The 21,848-nt window shown below is 41.1% G+C and overlaps 1 protein-coding gene across 13 annotated transcripts in view; it reads left to right on the top strand.

Moving 5' to 3' along the window:
* enox2 (ecto-NOX disulfide-thiol exchanger 2) overlaps positions 1-21,848 on the top strand; it is a 158,357-nt gene that overhangs the window by 124,206 nt on the left and 12,303 nt on the right. For all 13 annotated transcript variants that reach the window (XM_020101940.2, XM_069531072.1, XM_069531068.1 and 10 more), the window contains 7 exons: positions 3,631-3,837; positions 6,782-7,015; positions 8,403-8,615; positions 11,417-11,523; positions 15,554-15,668; positions 18,495-18,682; positions 20,468-20,608. In XM_020101940.2, the coding sequence (XP_019957499.1) occupies positions 3,631-3,837; positions 6,782-7,015; positions 8,403-8,615; positions 11,417-11,523; positions 15,554-15,668; positions 18,495-18,682; positions 20,468-20,608 (1,205 nt within the window). The remainder of the gene's footprint in view (positions 1-3,630; positions 3,838-6,781; positions 7,016-8,402; positions 8,616-11,416; positions 11,524-15,553; positions 15,669-18,494; positions 18,683-20,467; positions 20,609-21,848) is intronic.

The following is a 21,848-nucleotide window of genomic DNA, read 5'->3' as shown; positions in this document are numbered from 1 at the left end:
TGTAATTGAATATTCATTTTTTTAAATATCTGTTCTGCTTTTGCAGTCACGCACAAAGATGCTTTAACGTTCCTCTTCTCTTCTTCTCCTGGTATCGATGAATCCCCTAAAAGCCTCTCGCTCCCTGAGATTGAAACGTTTTTTCCCAAAGGTTCATGGCTTTCAAACGACTCAGTTGTAACTCTACACCGTTACCTCATTTAGTGCTCACGGATGAATTTGCAAATTACCCTCACCACTGTCTCCACCTTCTTAGCTGTTCACCTGCAGCTCCGACTCTGCTCACCTCTGCTTGTTTTCTACTTTGCTAAATAATGTGCACAATAAGTGGAAATGTAAATCAGGCTTACAAACTTTACCCGTAAGGTAAGATAACTTATGAATGAAAACATTTAAATATTCAGAAATCGATGCAAATAATAACTGACTAGCCAATAGACAACTCTTCATGTGTACAGGCTAATGCCAAATGTGTTTTTGTAGTTTATCTTCTGAATGAGTTTCCCCCTTAATCCCTCGGACTATAAAAAGTTGTTAAGCCAGTCCAAGGGTTGGACGGTGATGATGCGTTACAGCAGCAGTGGAGGGGCCACGCAACACAGACAGCAGGACAGTGCGTGTTGCAGCAGCCTCCATGTCTGTCCTAAGTAACAAAATCAAAGCACATCAGACAGTTTATTAGTCTCATGATGAATCTGAAGATACCAAAATACAATGCAAAATTAAAACATACAATTTGAATGTCTGAAGTCTCCAGAAAATACAAAATACTGTATATTTCAGTCCAATACAGCAGATTCAATTCTGGTGTAATTCATGAAGGAAAATGTTGTGTTTCAGTATTTTAATGCATACGTTCTATAGTTCTTTCATGCATGTATTCCTAACTATATACAAATAAATTGCAGTAATGCAGTTTTCCCACTATATTCATAACCTGTCAATATCTTGTCTCTCCCTCCTGATTATTGCATTTCTTTTTTCCCTACTGTGGACCTTGTATTCTCCCTCCCTTCGTCTCTCTTTCCTCGGTTTCTCTGTCTGCATTTTTAAATTAACAGCCTTGAAGTCTGTCGCACAAAGTTTATCTGAATCTTCTGTGTTGTGCATTTGCATAAAGTATCCTCATGTGCTGAACAGTGGGGTTCAGAAGCACAGCAGTACACAACAGTCCAAACTCACAGAAACTTTCTGTTGCAAACGAAACCATTTTTAATCTAAGTTACAACAAGACACATTCGGGTTCATGCTGCGCTGCACCTGTTCGCCTCTGCTCTCCCCATCGTCACCATCACCCCCATCAGCCCCTCGTGGACCGAAAAAGGTCAGTCAATTTTCAAACTCTTTGTTGCATCTGCCAACAAAGCTCTTTCTTGCTATCGCAAGCTTTTTCTGCACCAGCTTTACTTTTTCAAGCCATCTCAACTCACAACTAGTTTAATCCTTCATGGAACGAAACTTCAGTCGATATTTGGCTTTAACAGTCACATTTCAAGAAGAGAGGAGGCAGAGGGACCACAAAGAGATTTAAAAAAATGACTACAAAGAGGCACAAAACAACCACAAAGAGGTGAAAAATGTCCACAAAGATGTATAAAACAACGTTCATACAACCACAAAGAGACACAGACAACTACAAACAATGCAAAATGACCATAAAGAGACAAAAACACCTACAGAAGGACCACAAAGAGACACCCTGTGTATCTGACTTCTTTGTAGGAGGAGTGGTGAGGTCTTAAATTTGTCTGTGTCCAGAGGGCCATTGTCTCATAATCTGTACATAGAATTTATTTGCCATCCATTTATGAAACTGAATAATGACTCTAACCATTAATAATGTGAAGTTTATTGCAGCTCAGAACCAGGTCTTTAAACTCCCTACTTAAACTGGTCTTCCCATCCACAAGTTTCTGAACTCCCTCCAGATCCCCAGAACGCATCTTATTAGGAGCCCAGACGACATCAGCTGAATGTGAAGGAGCAATAAAAGCTCCTCACTCTGTCTTGTAGAATTAGACCAGTCATCCTGCTGGGAAAGCTCCTCATCTCAGCTGTTTGTATCGTGATCTCATTTGATTCATCACTGCTCAACTTGTAGCCCAGGTGAACAGCTGCATGAAGACAGCGCAGTCATTTTGTAAAACACAAGGAAAAAAACTAAATTAGAGCCAAATTACACAAAAAGTAGAAGCTAAGAGCTAACTGAAGACATTTTATTTGAATCTGCTTCAAAATTCTGTGGGATCTCCCTCCCTCTCTTCTTTAAATTCATTAATAGCGATCCACACCAAAATTCAATGGGTTCTTTCCTGACCCATTTTGCATCCTTCCACCAATTTTCATGGAAATATGTTTGGTAGGTTTTGCGTAATCTTGCTTAGAAAAATACAAATCAACCGACAGGCAGTGGTGAAATCAAGAGCTCCTTCGTGGTGGTAATCATATGATGACAAAATAAAACAGATTCCTCCCAAGTTAATTCAGTTAATTGAGGACGAAAGACACCAGGCACCAGTGATCATTCTGCAGAAGTTTATCTCACAGCTACTGAACCCTACCAGTGCTCAGTCCGGAAATCCTTTTGATCACACTCGAATTAGATATATCTGAGTTTCTTCACTTGGTGCTGATCCACAAGGCCCTCGTGATACAGCTTAGATATCCAACCAAGGTCAACCCCAGTTCTTTCTCAGCATGTCGATATCTACAGGGGCAGGAGCATCTGGCCTTTCTAGCAGACACCCAGAAATACATCATCCCAGCGTTCCACTGATTAGCTCGTTCACTCCTCATAGACCTCGCTAATCACATTCATCATGGATGAGAAGCCTGATCTATTGGAGATTAGATCAGTCAACACTCGTCTGTGTTGAATAAGTGATTTCTGCAATGCAGGGGACCTTCCACATGAGAGGTTTTGCAATCACTTTGTAGCCGAAAGGATTTCATTTTCATGCATGGCGTGGTTTTATATTAACATTGATCTAACAAAAAACAATCTGAGCGTGTTGCTCTAAGTTATCATTACTCATGCATTAAACTTTCATCATATTTTTAGGTCATAAGTGCAATGTTTTAAATATGACTTCATTTAATCCAGTAGCATCAAGCTCCATGTAGAAAGTTAGATTTCAAGTGTAAATGTTGATGTGACCTGGTCGTGTTCGTCTCAGCCTGAATGTTCATGTCATTAAGATTCATTAAAATCTTTTTTGCTGTGCATTTTTTTCTGTATGGGTGGTTTTCAGTTCAATATATATATTTTAACTTCTATGCATGTTTAATTCATTGATATACTTGGAAGGCAGGGTAAGCAGCATAAACACCTTGGTTTTTGTCACTTGGTGAACCTGATCTGACCTTTTTTTATTGGCGTGACACATATCCACCCAAAAACAAAAGACAGAAAATCTGACCTGCTCCTGCCAGAATCATTTACAGCACTTTTCTTATCAAAACACTCTGTTCTTGCAATTGGATATTTTGTCTACAGCTTCTCAGAGACCATTATTCAAACCTAATCGAGTTTTTGTGTCCTCAGACGGTTGACTCATTCTTTGAATTGTGCGTATTTCAGCTCTATAATCTGTGCTCACAGTTTCATCACTACATCATTTTTCTCCACAGATCTTCCCCCTCCCGCTACAAGAGACCGCCCTCCAGGTTGTAAGACGGTGTTTGTAGGGGGGCTGCCGGAGAACGCCAACGAGCAGCTCATAATGGAGGTCTTTGGACAATGCGGTGACATCACCGCCATACGCAAGAGCAAAAAGAACTTCTGCCATATCCGATTTGCGGAGGAGTTCACCGTGGACAAGGCGCTCTTCTTGTCAGGTCAGCCATCATTACTCTGAAACCTTTTCACACCCATTGTGTAAGTGCTATTTGGTAAAAATATTCCTGTGGATTGTCCCAGATAAAATGCCACTTAGATAAATGTCAAGCAGTGGGCAGCTGGAAGTAAAACTCTGATTCATTGACAATCTGATGTGACTCATAGTGTGAGACCTGAAAGGCTTGAAACTAGAAAAGAAAAACAACAGCGTAAGAAATATTGAAAGAAACTCAGAATCAGTTTCAATTGTGATGAACAGATGATACTGTTCATCACAATTGAAACAACTATTTGGAACAAGTATTTGGAATTTGTTGCAGATGTGATCCGTGCAATCCTCACCATAGCTATGGTAGCAAAGGCTGGTGTGTATCGTATTACAGAACCCACACAAGAAAAAAAAAGTATTTTTAAATAATTAAAGCTAGTGCCCACACCACAAACCTTAAGGATCATTTAATTATTCAGGATACTTCCATGTTCTGATGTCAAGTAGATCAGGAAAAGAAGCTCTTAAAATGGAAATACAGTGTGTAGAAAAATAAATTGTAATACAACAAGCGGCTTCTTTCTGCACAATCTCTTATTTTATTATTTATTAGACAGGACAGTCGGTACACTCACAGTGACTGGGAACAGCAAATATAAATGACTGTAAATTTCCATGATCGTCAGGAGAGAAGAATCTGACCCGTGATTATCTTCTAGTGTGCAGCAAACACAAAGCGAAAGTAGCCACGAAATATGTGATTCACATTTATCTTTTCTTATCTTTCATTTTTGCAGCAGCTTCCTCATTTAGATTTCTTAAATCTTTGCCATGCAAACTGCTGGACGCATATTTCTACTTAAAAAAAATCCCACTTGACCTGTAGTGTGTGTGCGTGTGTGCAAATGAGAGATCCTTTGCCTCTCTGCCTCTTATTCTTACAGTGAGATGTGGGAGCTGAGGTCCATTTATTAGCCAGATGTCCGAGCTTTGTAGTTTTCCCATAAATAACCCCCCCACACACTCTCACACACACACACACACACAAACACACTGAGATCTCCTCATATGAAATATTGAAGTAGTGGTAGATTGGGAACTTGAAGGAGGGAGAGCGGAGTGAAGCAGAAACCGCATAGACCAGCACTCATTTCTTTTCCTGTTTGCACTGGCATCCGCCTCTGTCTCCCCTCTTCATCTGGGATGAGAGTGTGTTGGGCCTCTAAGTGAATCGCAGTGGGCATCATTACTGCGTCTGGCAAGAGCACACGCACACGTTTTCACAAAAACACACACAAAACACTCTCTCTGATAATTTCTACCAATTAAATCACAAAATGGGTATGATTACATTATAAATCTATGACCGACCATTGGAGAAAATTGAGTAAGGGGCAGAGGGGGAGAAGAAGAAGGATGTAGTGAGGAGAGGAGGGGGTGATGATAAGTCATTTCCCTCCCCAAGTTGTATTGACAAAAGGATGCAGGCCTTCCTACTCCAGCCCCCTCAGATATAGTTTATCCTCTAAAAGTCATCCAATAAACAAAACAGGACATGTTGAAGAGAAGCAGACTTTAATCAAATATATCTTTCAGTCATTTTCTGTGTTATCTGTAAAATGGTCTCAGTATAAATATAAATGATTCCCTGGGAAATATGTGAAAATGTTCACACATTCTATGTATAAAAAAAAAGCCTACACACACAAATCTAATGCATTTACTTTCCTTCCATCTTAATATTGATAATTAATATCCAATGTTTGCCCCCTGACGTTAAAAGTGTGTCTTGACAACTCACCTTTTGTGTTGTATCTCACAATCTTGCAGTGTTAAAGAAAGTGATAAAAACATTTCTGGATCTGACCATTTGTCAAGATCCCTGCGAAAATGTACCATGTTCTTTCTTTGCCTTTGTTCCATCAGTTTTATAGAAATCCGTTCTGCAGTTTTTGTACAAATAAACAAACCTCCTTGGTATTATGAAAGACGATGGAATGTGATTTTCAATAAGAAACTCCACCACAACAAACAGACTATAACTCATTTATGTTACTATTCTGTCTCATGCTCCTTTTTGTCCTGTTGCTTCCTGTAAACTTTCATCAGATTCAAACCTCCAGGCATGTTTTTTTTTCATTTGCATTAAAAAGTTGCACAGTGTCTCCAATTCAGCTTTTCTGTTTCATTTTGTTTGTTCTTTTCTCTCCTTTCATTTTGTGAGGTGTGAGACTCCAGCGATTATCATACATATATTTGCCAAATCACTGAAAAATGAGCATAGATTAATAAAATGTGTGAATGGAATGTGTGAAGTTGTCAAAAAATAAAATAACTCGGGCTTCGCACTGCTGCAGAGGTCCAAGGTGGAAAACCACATAACTGTGTCTCGCTCAGTCTGAATCTGACGGGCGATCTTTATCATATCATTTCCTCTCCCTCCTTTTGTTTCTGTCGCTCTCTGCTGTCAAAGATTTAATGACGGGACAAAGCATCTGCAGACACACACAGTTCAGCTGAGGCTAATAGGACCGCTGTTATTTGGCAGGTATAGGCTCCATCTTTTGGAGATAATGAATATCTGCAAAATGTTATGGTAATGTTATGGTAATTATTGAGATATTTCAGTCTAAGAAAAACTAGTGGACCAACCACCAGTACCACCCATAGAGTTGTGCTCGCTAACATGGCTAAAAAGCTAAATTTAGTCCAAAGTATTTTCTTTAAAAGAAATTAAAGGCTCTTAAACACCTGCAGTTTGCAAATCACACTGTGAAAATGACATCAAACTGTGTGAGGAGACAGATTTACTCACTTTAATTGGGAAGTTCCCTGCTGCCCCATCTGCTTCTCCCCATTTTACTTATATTATACTGTATATTACACTTATTCCCATTTCCATCTCCCTTTCATCTCCTTTTTTGCTTTTAATTTTCAAACTTTTGTCTGCCAAGGTTATCGAATCCGTTTGGGCTCCAGCACGGACAAGAAAGACACTGGTCGTCTTCACGTGGACTTCGCTCAGGCAAGAGATGACCTGTACGAGTGGGAGTGTCACCAGCGAATGTTGGCCAGAGAGGAGAGGCACCGCCGCAAGATAGAGGAGGATCGCCTCCGGCCGCCCTCCCCCCCTCCCATCGTCCACTACTCAGAGCACGAGTGCAGCCAGCTGGGAGACAAGATTAAAGGTTGGTAGACATGGCCAAGTATAAAACATGGTTAGCGTATGTGCTGTATGTATGATGTAATATTGCAAACACAACCGGAAAAAAGACAAGCCTTGAAGTGTTGAAGTAGATGTTGTTTTAATTATGCTTAGGGCACTTTCACATAGAGAACAAATTGTAAGTGTCACATTGTTAATGAGCAAACTGGAGTGAAAATAGAGCCAACCGTAGTGCCATTGTAATTCATGCAGTAGAAGGAGATCACTTCTGTGTGTGTGTGAATGTGCCTGTGTGTGTGTGTGTGTGTGTGTGTGTGTGTGTGTGTGTGTGTATGTGTGTGTGTGTGCGTGCATGCGACTGTGCTTGCAGGGAGCATCCAACACATAACAGGAACAGTCCCTAACTAAAGCTGGTAAAACCGACAACGTGATTCTCTGATGTTTTCAGGGAATTTGTTTTTAAAGATGTTACACTGAGGCTGTTAAAACACATTATATCGGTTCCCTCTGGCCTCTGCACACGCTCCCCCCTCTCTCTCATCCTTTCTCTTCCACTGCTCCTCTCTGCTTATGGCTTCCATTTTCTCCCCTCTGCTCCACTTACCATGTCTCCTCAGCTTTCTGTCAAGTTCTGGCTGAATAAACTCGCCTCGCTAATGAGCAATGACACTTCCAGGTCTCAGTCACAGTTGCCCGATAACAAAATGGCTGTGACTTTATGCCTCTCTACCATCTGCGTGTGTCTTTTTCAGCTCTTCCTTCTTCTTCCTTCGCTGGAGTAAAAAGAAAAACATGCAATGTTGTTTTAGCCGAGGATTTGTTTCTGATCACTGGCTGTTTACTGCATTCACTGTTTGCATTCACTGTTTCTCTGAATCTTCCAACGAGGGCCTTTTTTAATGTCAGTTGTATTCCTGTTATCCAAACCTTTTGATGACAAGAAGCTCAACAGAGGGTCTTTTGTTCAGTCCACCTTTACATGGGTTCAGCCCCTCTTTTTACTTCTTTCTCAGGTGTCACTCTGGTGTCATAATGTTGTTTTTTTGTTCTATATTTATTCCTATTTTATTCTTTTGATCCTGTAGCACAGCTGTGTTTGGTCGTCATCTTTCAGTGTCACCTTCTACGTACTTTCTACTCGATACCACAGTGTTACATGCTACTATACTTATTTAAAGTTCCCTGTAATCAGATGTATATTATGGGACAAACCTGTAATATACCAGAAATCAGGGCATATTTTACATACTCATGCATTATGACTGAAATCTTCCCTTTGAAAATCCTTTCTAGCTCAGCAACTGTTGCTGTCAGCATCCCAAGTGTCCTGGAACTATAGAGGAAAGATTTATTTTTACCTTCTGCCACAGAATCTTGACTGTTTCTATATCTGCTCACCTCTCGGCCAGACGACGGCAACTTTCACGAAGCGGTGCGTGTGCTCCTGACCTGGCTGGAACGAGGCGAAGTCAACCGCAGAAACGCAAACAACTTCTACTCCATGATCCAGTCGTCCAACAGCCACATCCGCCGGCTGATGAGCGAGAAGAGTCAGCACGAGAAGGAGATGGAGGAGGCGAAAGACAAGTTCAAGACGGCACTCTCTGGCATACTATCTCAATGTGAGTCCTCTGTCACACACCAGACAGACTTGGATGTATGATGAAATATATCCTATTGGTCAGGATCACACTGGGAGAGCTCCTTATTGAGTTCCTTATTCTCCTCCTTATTGAGTTCCTTATTCTAGAACTATACACACCTCACATTCACATATTATGGGCTACAGGGCAAAATTGTGCCCGGAGAAGTGAGATCCAGTACAACGTAAGTATAGTATAGTTCCCAGCTGCTAATTAATCTCACATGATGCACAGAGCAGGGGTGTACACTATTGTAAATACTTAAGAGATGCACAGTGGATATAAAGGTTATATCAGATTAATAGTCTCATAGAGGCCATATTGTTTGGTGCTAATTTGTTGTTTGGAGGCTGGCATGAAGGTAAGTTCAACTTCTTTCCTAAACATGACATCCTAAACATCATTTTGGTGATTCATTGGTGATGCAAAATTCATTGGTGATGCAAAATGTCCAAAAAAGGAAGGAGAGGATTAAAAATACTGGTATACTTGTTAACATACATGGATGAAGAGAAGCCCAGAGATCAGTAGCCCAACACGTTCATAGCATGAGTATAAAAAAGGAACATTTAATGCATGCTTAGTTCATTTAGGTTGATGAAAGCCTGAAGGCAACTTAAACTGCTCCTACAGCTCCAACCTTTGGCAGCTTCAGCTGTGCAGCTGTTGGTTTGCAGCACAGCCTGCAGCACTTTGTCTCATATATCCCACCACATGCATTTTAAATGGAATGTAAACATCTTCAAACACAAACTGAAAATCCCAGTTTTTTTATTTTGTTTATTAGAGAGATAATAAACAAAATGTGTAGACACAGAGGGTGTATGTGGGGGTGTGTTGTTTGGTGAGAGAGTCACGGTTCCCTCGGTTGGTGCATTACTGGTCATTTAATGATAACACAGAGAGAAACCTCCAGGACGGACACTTTCAACTGGGAACAAATCCGAATCACATAAATTCAGTCTGAAGAGTCCTCTATTTGTGTCTCTGCAGCAGTTTGTCATCTTAAAGGCTCAGTATCCTGAATACATATTCCTTCTTGATTATAAGTGGTGTCCATACACTGTACATAAAGATGGACGAAGCGTCTTCACTTCCTCTGCCGCTGACACCTTGCACATTTGTAGTCATTCTGTGCAGTAGTGTATAAATAACTATTTAAAAGAAAATGTAAAATGTAATACCTGAACAAACATCAGTGTGATAAGAACTACCTAAAAGATAGAAACCTTTGGAATTTGACTTGTTCTTTGACTTTTTAATTGGCTCATCCACTAACACGAAGTAGGCAAGATTAATGACCTATACTGCAACCAGCCACCAGGGGGTGATCAGGTGTAGTCTTGTCATCCATCTTCCTATACAGTCTATGGTGGTGTCTCACCGTACATGTAGTTTTTATTTTGTGTGCCCAGGTTTTGAGAGATTGGTATATCTTTAAAAAAGTTGCAGGAAATTCAAATTGTAGGGTTTAAAACATTGATTTATAATAATAAAATATAAAACAATCCACAAACGTCACTGAAAAGTTTTATTTCAGCTATTTTCTACCATCTTGAAAACAAGTGGAATACAAACACACGTGTGCATAATATACTTCATACAAACTGACAGCTCTGAAAGTGCGTCTGCACTGTTCCTCTCTTCCCTCACCATCGACGTGCTCCCTCAGATTACAGGGTGCAGAGAAGATGCTATTGATCCCTGCAGTGTTCTCTCGCTCTCTCTGCTCAGCAAACACACACACTAAGCTGGCGGTATTATTGACTCCTCTCGTCTGCATTAGAACCTCTGGGATACACAGACCACCCATACAGCCCTGCATTACCTCACACAAACATATAGAAACTGTCATGGAACATATAGACGGAGAGCAGCTGTCTTTGTACACATCACACGAAGGATCAGAGGACACCTCAGAGTTAAATGTTTCTCCTCTTTGTCATTTTGTTACAATTTTACTGGAGCTGGAGCTTTCAAGGGCTGAAGGTTGTTTATTTCTGCACAGGGAAGAAAATACTCTGCTGCTCGAACAAGGTTTCCTTGGGCAAGGCTCCTAACAGCCTGCTGCTGTAGTGAAGTGAAGCGGCACATTACCACTTCCACACTATACGTTTAGCATGTTAGTATTGTAACACTTTCTGTATAACAAACAGAAGAAGCTATATAAAATGAACTTATCGTGACTCCTCTCCCATTGACAGAAGAGGAGTGTCTCCCTCTTACACCTCTTACACCTCACTCTGTCTTGTCCTTCCAATAAAGCGGAAGTACCCAATATACATCTGCAAAAATCAGGAGTTATTATGATAAAACGAATGTAGTTGACAGATCATCATTGCCATCATCTCTACTGTGGAGCCTAACCACCAGCCTGGCTAATGAAAGTCATGTGAGCTGTAGCAGAACTACAGTGTTAAAGGTCTTTATTGTCTATGAGGCAGTTTGTCATATATAATTTAAGTATGTTGCAAGAATGTATGATTTATTGAAGTTAAGTTTTGCGTGAGGGGAAACATCTGACCAACCATCCACAAAATAATGTGCAGGCATCAGCTGGTAAGTACATCACACGCTTGCAAACACATGGAACACACACACACACACCCACACACACACACACACACACACACACACACAGACACACACACACACAGTTCTTTACATCCCTAGTTGACTCCACTTTCTCACTCCTCTGCTCCTTCCCACCTGCCCTCTGTCTTTCTCTCTCTCTCTCTGTCTCTGGATGATCTCTGGTCCTTCCCTGCATCCCGCCACAGTTGAACAGATTGTGTCTGTATTCCAAGCTGCCTCCAAACAAAAGGCATGGGACCATTTCTCCAAAGCTCAGCGCAAGAACCTGGACATGTGGCACAAACAAGCCGAGGTTGGTGCACTTTGATTTCACTCTGTTGTTCACATGATCAATGGAACATTAGGCTTTTCCCCTTTTTTTTCCTTCTACACCTGTCTCATTGTAAGGTTCTTTATTTTTCTACTGATTGTTAGACTGCACACAGTAGGGCCACATCATGACACTTTAAGTGAAACAAAAAGTGAAACAATTCAGAAGTGAAAAGAACAAACTCCTTCTTACAGTAAGTACTTTGAATGAAGCCAGCATGGAGAGCAGGTGCCTGATCACCAGTGTAAGATCCAGACAATCCCAGGCCCAAACCTCTCCCCCTTCCCTCTCCTCCCCCTCCTCCACCATTTCCTTCCCTCCTGAAGGGATGCGAGCTGATGGGTGAGTTTTCCAAATCAAAGGGGGTCCAGGAAACAGGTAAATCTGTATAAGCCTTCTCCCCCTGCACCAGCAAATGTTTATTTTGAAACATAATGAAACATAAATGCATATTCATTTTCAAATCTACCAACATTTTTGTTATCCACTATCTGCTCACCATTTCTCTATCAAATGGAGCTTTAATTACCATGGTGATGGCTGTGTGTAACAATAAAGGATCTGGCTTGTCTGAAAATCCTCAGTCAACCTGTTGGTATTTCTCAGTGCTATATGAAGGCAACTGCACAGGCCTGGGGTTATAGAGCGCATTGCTTTCATATAGCACTCAGAAAGTCTGGAGTGTGTTGTCGTCCTGGGTCTAATGGAACATATATGATCATGTCTGATTGGTAAGTGTCTTTGAAAATCAGTATCAAAAGAAAAACAGGTCAAGGTTTAATTTAGAGTCTGATTCAGTCTCATACACACATATATGACAGAACCTCACACAGCAGAAGCATCTATCAACCTGTACAAAAACGTCACTTTAAAAGGTAGGTGTTGAAAAGGAAGTAAAACATGTTTCTCTAATGCGCAGCTCTTGCAGCATCATAAAAGAAATAGTCCAAACTAATCTGAACATTAACCCTCTGACTGCTGCAGCTGTTTGTTAGAACTTATGCTTACAAAAGCTTGTGTCTAAGCCTCTTAACATGAACTCAGAGAGTATGTAGAAGGCTGAATGATGCATGTTTATATGCAAATACAGTGAGTACATAACTGGTTGTGTGACGTTAGTAAAAACCACTTCTGTGATATTGTCTTTCCTTGCTCAGACCTTGAGGGTCTCTAAGGGATCCACTCATCGCTTTCTTCTCTTCCTTTCTCTCTCTCTTTTTCTCTCTGCCTCTTTGTATATATATATATATATATATATATATATATATATATACTCTGTAGCAGGAAGCATTAAAAACTGTTGTGTGGATGGCAGAGGCCTCAGGGTTCTGTCCATTATCTCTCAGACTTCCTTTGTAGAGCGTCTGTATGAACACTGCACACACCAGGGAGTACAGCACGACCAAGAATCCACTGTGGGTGGACACTCGGCTGCTGTAGATGTCCTCATTCAGAAAAATGATGCAGTGAAAAAAATGATGTGATGCTGTGGTTCAAACATTCTCTGTAGTATTTCTTTTTCTCACCCGGCTGGTTCGCACTTTATGACAGTGAGAATAGACTTTCAAAGTGTGTGTGTGTGTGTGTGTGTGTGTGTGTGTGTGTGTGTATCTATCTATCTTAATCATCCCATAGACAATATTTCTATTTTAACAATCATGACTTGTACCTGCAGATAATGATCACCTGATCCACTCAGCTCCACATTGTTCAGTAGCCCTCAGCTTATTGTTATCGTTTTACACTTGACTTCTGGCCGACAGCTTCACACTCACTAATATTTCATACTCATATGCGCTTGTTTTCACTGGTTTATGCAGCGCGATGTTGCTGTAGAGCCCTGCTCTTAAACACTAGCAGAGTGCAGCGATAACAGCATCTGATTTTGTTTTATTTCACCTCATATTGATCCGTTAAAATATTTCAGGATCCACTGATCTCACATCGATCAGATTCTGTAGACATGCCTTAGAGGCTGCAGTGTGTAGGACCGGCAGCCACCGGCCAGTGTAAAGAGCATAGGTAAGTAAGTGCAGTTGCTCAGGGGTAGTTTATCATCAAATAGACAGCCAGTGTTTCTCTCAGTCGTCTTGTATATTCAGTGTGAGTCTCTGGCCGGGAGGTGAAATATGGAAGAAAAAGCAGCAGTGTTGAGAAGCTGCAGCTCCCAGGCAGAATCGGATAACAGCTGCCTCCCTCTATCAGTGTGTTAAACTTGTGTGTATGCAGTTGATTTGTTAGCGTGCACAGGCTGCCCCACCCACCCACCCACACACACACACACACACACACACACACACACACACACACACACACACACACACACACACACACACACACCAGATGGTTGTGTGTCTATGTCCATGTGCGTGCATGTGTGTAGAGTACCTGTTTGACCTCCGCTATGGGCTCAGGCTGATAACGTCAGCTGACAGATGGCGGGAACTTTATTTACTCTCTGGCAGCTTTTTGTTCCCTTTAGCTTTTTAGGAGCATTTCTCAGCATGTTGTTGTGAATATGTAATTGATAGAAACCTATGTCTCCATCCACTGGTTGGTACATACACACATGTGTCATGTGCAGATGGGACATAATCCTGAAAAGATGATATTGACTCAGTGCCAGTTTTGTCTCGATTTGTCCGGCATCAACAGCATCTGACTGCAAAACCTATGTCCACTTTGTTAAAGTTTTGATGCTGTATGTGACAGTGTAGTCAAAGGACAAAGTTGAATAAGTTCATAAAGACTTGAGAACATATGAAGTATTAAAAACAAAAAATTTGTTTATTGTTTAGTTTTTTCCACAATCTACCCATGTTTATATCAGTGCCGGTGGTTTACTCACATTGCATGGATATTTTCTTGGGACTGGCTGTGACTCAGAAGATCGAGTGAGTCATCCACTAACCCAAAGGTCAATGGTTTGATTCCTGGCTCTCTCTGTCCAAAGTGTATGAAGTGTCCTTGGGCAAGATATTGAACTGCAGAAGAAGTTCAACCTAAAGAATGTACACTCGTACAGTAAGAATCCAAATGAGACTGGAAAAGTGCTCTATATACCTTCAACCCTCTGAAAGAAAAAGGAGTAATCAGTGTGTCTCCTTCCAGCGTAGTTTACTGAGCACCATCGTAGCTCAAACACCTACTCTCAATGAAAGCTGAATGGTGTTTAAAAAGCTCATACGAGCACAGTGTCACAGAGAGAATGGTCACGGTTAGGTGTAATGCGTGTAATGTATCACAAAGATTTTGTTTGTTTTGCTTCTCTCTCGACACAGACCCGAGGGTTCGGTCTCATTTACAGCCAAACCAATTCACTGTGTTGTCCTTGATCTTTAAACCGTTTTGAAACCTACTTCTGGTTCCTGGTGTCCCGACAGATGTAGTCATTAGCGAGTCTGTCTGTGATGGTGAAATGAAACGGGGAAGGTTGGTACTTTATACTTCATGCCGGTTGTTCCTAGATGATACAGGGCTATGGTACAGTGGCGTTTCTAAATCCAGGGGCCAAAAAGGGGCCACAATTTAAAGAGGGGCTAATTATGTGTCTAACATCCATGCATTACTATTTCGTAAGACAACTGACAGGACAGAGGCTTTATAGAGGCCAGTCAGATTTCAGCAGGGACTACTGCCCCCTGGCCCCACCCCTGGATCAGCTCCAGCTTTGACATGTTTAATTGGAGCTGTGTTCGTCTTTGTCTTATGCTCACTAAGCTGCATTTTATCCAAGTAACAAGAAAAGGGAAGTACAAAACTGTGGGGTCTGGCTATATTTGTGCTGCCATCTGCCCTATTGCTGTGCCAGAGGAATTGAGCCCCAGCTCTGAGACCATCCTTTTCATCTTCAGTCATCCACACTCCTTTGTTCTGCACTCATCTAAGTTTCCCTCACACCTAATGCTTTACAATAACAGAGGGATCAAAGAGGTGCATCACTGATAATCTACTACTCCCCCTGGCACCTGCTGCAGCTCTGACCCGCGCGTCTTACTGTCGTGTTTTTCAGGAGATTAGAAACATGCACAACGAGCAGCTGATGGGCATCAGACGAGAGGAAGAGATGGAGATGTCGGATGACGATATGGAGGACATGCCCGATAGCAAGGACTCCGACGACTTGGGTACGTATACGCATTCTCAGTTCAACACTTCCTGTCAAAACGACAGGCTATACGCTGATCAGGATCTCTAGAGGATGAACAGAGAGGTGTTTTATAACCAAGGGAGACGGTTGCATTTTACTGAAAAGACAGAATCTGACAACCGTCAGCTTCACATAAATTAGGAGAACACATTTGAATTATATCAAGATGCTTACAACAAACACGCTTTTACTGGGCTGACGTTGAGAGTAGCTGCTAAAGGACATCCACCCAAGTCCACCCCTGTGAGTGTACACAACAACTCATGAGTGTGTGTTTGAGTGTGAGTCTGTCCACACCGGCCAGCTGCTGTCTAATTTCAGACTGGGTCCCACTAAAGTGCCATAAACTTGTGTTTTTGCCTCAGAGGAGTCTCTTTGTGTTCGCTGAAGCAACAAAAACTAACAGTGCCGCTAACTTCTCAACTCCCATTATAATAAGTCTGGAGTAGTCACCACGGCAACATGCTACAACCGCCGCGCACAACATCATCGCTCATCTTGTGTTATTTGCCGTCTCTCCGTGTTGTTTGTCATGTACTTTTTCTTCTCTCCTGTTAATCACTGTGATCTCTGCAATTTGCTAATATGACAGCTTCTCTAATCAGCATGCAAATGTATGTAAATACAGTCCTGAGCTCCTGAAAGCCGCTGCACTAAATAGCAACCTTGCTATTTAACTATCAGTCATTGGCATTGCTGTCCAAGACCTGTCATTTCACTGGATGCCGCAGCATCGGCTGAGGTGACGGGTGTTAATGTGACACCTCCTGGTAAATGTGTTAACAAGCCGACTGTTACACCCTTTTATTCACTAACCTTTAAGCAAAGGGGCATGTTTACACAGCAACCAGCGCGGCTGAACACACCTGTGTTATGACTTCAGCCTCTCGAGAAGTCAATCGATGTTCTGCGTCTGACTCTTACAGAATAGAAAGCAAAAGAAACTGCTCATATGCGTGACTGTATACCTAAAGGTTTGTGTGTACGTGCATGCGTGTCTGTGCACGAGCTCGCGGACACCTGCAGGTCGATACCACGCCTGTTATGTAACAGAAGGGGAATTGCTCAGAATCTGGCCAAGCGGTTGACATCTCTTCACACCGAGCTGATGAGGCTCACAGATCAATACTCTCCTCACCTCGTACCTTCATTTTGCAGAGGGAAAAAAAACACGCAAACGTGGCGCGAACTCACACACACACACTCACCCAGCAAGAGTTCATTAACACTGCCAATGCTCCTCCATGATAGACTGCAGGCAGCACTCATGAACACCCACACGAAACCTAACCAGACACGCTTTCATGCACATTCACACACACACTTGCATAGACTGGCGCAAGATGGGGCTTATCTCCCATGCCCAGTCGGTGTATTGCACTTTCCCTAAGAGCTTTCCCTTGAGGTCCACAGGGGGGAGAGCCGAGCTGATAATACTGGACATCTCCGGAGCTGAGCAGGTCTCATAAAATAATAACTCCCACTGTCTCCTCTCTCTGCTCAATAGGTCAGGTCAAATGAGCAGTAAAGAGCTCTTGGACAAAACTCTCAGGGATTATCACAGCTTTCAGTGGTCTGTGTTAATATACTGGAGGTGTTTTATTATCTGAGGTGGGAGTATTCAAATGACAATTTCCTGGTAGCGTGACAACATCGCACCTTGAGAATTGGACTCTTTTTAGTTTGTTCGAAGAGTTAGAAAATTTGAGACTTCTGTTTCTAAGTAGAAAAGGGTCAAAGTTTGTTGAACATAAAGTTTTTTTCAACAGTTTTGTGTGCAGCTTTCACTAATGACATCCTACTACTTTGATAATTTAGACCTTTGCCTGAAATACTCCGTCCCAGAGGAAACAGCTGAGATATTTTTATCAGACATCTATCAAGAGAACATTTTTGCCTTTTTGTGTTTCAAAACACCTGAAAATGAGCATGAAGTAAAAATGAGCTCCACTATTTTGCCATTTACACTTTGAATTTTAATGAACAATGCTCACCCCCTCACAATCCTCTGCAATATTACCGTGCTGAAACTCAAATGAACGAGGAGCAATTCACTGTGGACTGCAAATACCACAGTGTAACAGATTTTTTTATTTGGTGAAAACATTATATTTTCACAGAAGAGACAGGTCGGGGAGAACATTTGAAAAGAGGATCAAAGCTCACTGTGAAACTGAGATCTAGCCGGGTAATAATTCGTTGTGAAATATGTAAAACTAACAACTGAACTGACACTGTTGTAAACCCTCTTTAGATTTTAAAGGGACAGTTTCGCTCATTATCTACTCACCACGATGCCAATGGAGGACGTTTGAGTCCTCAAAACACTTTTGGAGTTTCAGGGATAAAAAGTGTTGCAGCCAAATCCAAATCCAACAGAAATAAAACATAAGATGCCTCCATACTGCTCCTGTGGTGTCATCCAAGAGTCCGACATTCAAATTCGTCTCGAAACGGCGTCATTCACACCATGTTTTGGATTAAATGTTTTGCGAGAACTGCAGTGAATTATCCTTTTAACTTATGTCCTGAGTTATCCAATTAGAAGTGGACAGCACTAGGTTCAGGTCTGAATGTGACTACATTCATCCTGAAATCCAACCACCACGATAAACACTGACTAAAATATAATAATTTCCTTTTTTTTTCAAATGGGGGAAATCATTTTTCATAGTACATCCACACGCTCCTCTGATTCATTCAGCCCCTTCTGACGTTTTTTGGATGTTGATACCAGGTCTGAATAGGACCATAGATAAAGAAGGAGCACATTATATTATATTCGTTACGTATATGTTTCTAGGTGTATCCCAAGCAGAAGCCTTGAAGGAGGAGAACGACTCGCTGCGCTGCCAGCTGGACGCCTACAGGAACGAGGTGGAGCTGCTCAAACAGGAGCAGGGCAAGAACCAACCAATGAGGAGCGAGGAGGACACCACACACTCACAGCAGCTCAGCTTCCTACAGCAGGCTCTGCAAGGCATGCAGAAGGTAGAACTTCTATTACAAACACACGTATAGATACTCTTCTACAGTCTTTCATCCTACAGTTTAATCTCCTATTCATTTCTGTGATGCTCTAGGTTTCTTTATGAACAGGTTGCTCAGATTAGCCCATTGAATTTCCCCATGCACAATGAAAACCTCAGCTGTCACACACCCAGCACTTTATAAGAAAACTAAGAGCTACCTGGGAGCAGGCGTTAAAAGTACAGCTGTCTGGAACAGCTGTTTGACTTTTATGAAGGACTACTAAAAAATAATATTTTCAGATTTACTGTGGTTATTGGAAAGCTTATTCGCAGTTGGAACAGGTTTTACTTGAGAATGGAGGCTTGTGTGCCGTGTTTCAAACTGTGCACAGATACTTCTTGGAACAAGGCCAAGGTTGTTAAAACTATTTCAGACCATTTATTCAAAAAAAGAGAATGAAAACTATTGGATTTTGTGTCGTACTTTGAAAATGTGCCGTGAATTTCCTACAATACATTTGCTTCTCAGTGCTGTTTGAGAACGTTTCAGCCTCCTGTTTACAAATTAAACCCATCTCAGTGGTTGGTATAACTAAGTGTGATTGGGTTTATTGACAACAACAGTGATAGAACAACAAAGTTCTCAGTCCAACAGTTTTTACATGTTCATTGTGTGATTCTTAGAGACAAATAGGAACCAAAACACTAGAATACAGTTCATTGGCATAGTTTTAAATGTAATTGTAATGTAAAAGTTGATTGGGCCAAATATAACCAGTCCTGCAACAAATCCGACCTTCATCACGATTTGAAATTCTTGTGTGACTGCTTAAGAAAAAAAGCTTTTAAAGTTTTTGAATGAGACTTGTCCATTTGTCCGCCTTTCTGTAGTGTTTATGCGTTGATGAAAAATGAAATATATTTCATCAGTTCTCATTCTCAAAAGTTGCTTCTTATTCAGATGTGAAAATATGTCATCAAATGTTTGTTTTTCATAGTTTTCATTAATGAAATTAACACGCTGCCTGCAGACATATCTTCCCGGTTAATATCTCCCATGCTGTGTTTATGAAAAGATTAGGTGAAGGGATTAAATGAACTGGAAGACAAGGAAATTGGAAGCCTCTTCTTGGCAGGGTCCGTGTTGTATCACGCAGTCACACAAATTGCAATGAAATCTTATCAGTGTGTACTTGCAACTTGTTTTTTTCTGTGGTGAATTATAGTGAGTGTAATAAACAAAAAAATAACTAGTCTAGCGGTGCAGGTGAAAATTCCTGGCTGTAAAGACGCCCCTGCGACTTGCGGGGCGTCTTTTTTTTTTCTTCATTGAAATGAACACAGCAGGAGGTGAATCTTTTCATCTGTGTTTAGCAGACAAACTTCACAGGAGAAATTATCTATCAAAGCTTTTTCAACGCCAGCTCTCACTTCACCCAAAGCAAGAAAAAAACGCAAATGAGTGTTAATTCTCTTGTGATATTTTACCTTTACACAGTGTGTAAAATGGAAAATTACTCCCCATGGACACATTCTGTACAACATGATTATAAAAAAGAATAAAATGCAACGAGAGTCTTATCTTGATAATCTCTGTTGAAGATATACTTCATACCAGTGTCTAATTGTTTTTTTGTAATAGGCTTCAATTCTATTTACATGTGCAGGGATTACATGCTAAATATGAATAAAACAACAGGCTGATTGTTTTGTCTTTCAGAGGAGTTTGCATACGAGGTCGGCATCGTCACGGTTACTTAGTTCACTGTAACATTAGTGGCTCACTGTTTTACGTCTTTTGCAGCAACTGTTGAAAATGAGAGATGAATTAAAACTGCGGGAGATCGAGCTGGAGAAGAGTATGGAGGACAAACAGCAGCTGAAGAACCAAGTACAGACGCTGAAGGACGGTTTGGAGAACCTGCAGAACACGCACTTGATGCAGGTGGGTTCCACAGAAAACACACCTCAGTCTGCTGGGCTCCCTGAGAAGAGTCGAGCATGTTTTGTGAGAAAGTTGTTATGTTACTGGGTTTGTTTGAAAGTGAAAACTTTGTAATTTGCACTTCAATGAGAAAGAAATTAGTTCAAGATGAGTTTGAGTGTAGGGAAGATGTTGTAGAAATGAATTGTCGGTGAACAAAAGATTGCTGTAATATGTGTTTTTTTTTTTTTTTGAGAAAATTACTCAATAATTTGAATTTAGAGTTTTGCTCATCAGACATCACAAAAGTAGCTGTTTTCATCCTTCTTGCTAACTTCTGAGGGGTTTCCATTTATGTGAGGTCGTTTTTCAGTGTCAAGAAACGTTTATAGAGAGTTTACAGTTTCACCCATTCACACACACTCATTCATACAATGCAGCTATGTGCAGCACTTTCTTTCCCATCCACTAACATGGAGGAGGCAGGGATTATGACCTTTACTGCAGACAGCCATAGGATGGCTTCACTTTTTGGCAGCTGTCATGTCGTCCATCTTTATACAGCGTACGCTCTAAACACATACATACACATACTTTAAACATAAACTTTATTAATCAGTGGTTTTATTTTAACATACAAACCACTAAATGCAGTTCAATATGAATTTGTGTTCCTCTCCTAGACGGGATGTTTCTGTGTTTTTGGTCCATTTCTCTGAGCTTCGTGTTCTCACAGAACTAAAATATCCATTCATTTCCTGACTAGGAACAGATTGAACATAAAGATGACCACAGTTGTTTCCTCGTTTGTCTGAAACAGAGATTTTATGTTACTCTCACTCCTGAACAGTTTGTCCTTTGGGCCTCGTCTGCGCCGGCATCGCACAAAGCGGTCATTTTGTTTGAATTGACAAAGAGGCAGAAACTAAGCGATCATATCTATCTCACCATGTACACAGAGTAATAATGCGATCACCAGATGGGGAGATATTACTTATAGATTGATGTCGTCTGAGTGTCGTTAAAGGCCACGTCGTCCATTGGAGCCACTCCCTCTATAATATTCATCCATCACTACATCACATTTGTAGTTTGATTGAATGTGTTGCTTACGCGTGTTTTTCCCCAAACAAACTTCCATCTAATATTGATTAGTGTTGTGCTGTTCGGTTACAAGGGTACACAACTAAATTCAGTGCAGAACAATCTTATTAAACAGCTTCAAGTGTCATTTTTCTCTGTAAGACACGTTGTGTTTACT

This window comes from Paralichthys olivaceus, chromosome 9 (assembly GCF_024713975.1).
Source record: "Paralichthys olivaceus isolate ysfri-2021 chromosome 9, ASM2471397v2, whole genome shotgun sequence".
Lineage (NCBI taxonomy): Eukaryota > Metazoa > Chordata > Actinopteri > Pleuronectiformes > Paralichthyidae > Paralichthys > Paralichthys olivaceus.
This window is presented reverse-complemented; position numbering and strand designations above follow the sequence as displayed.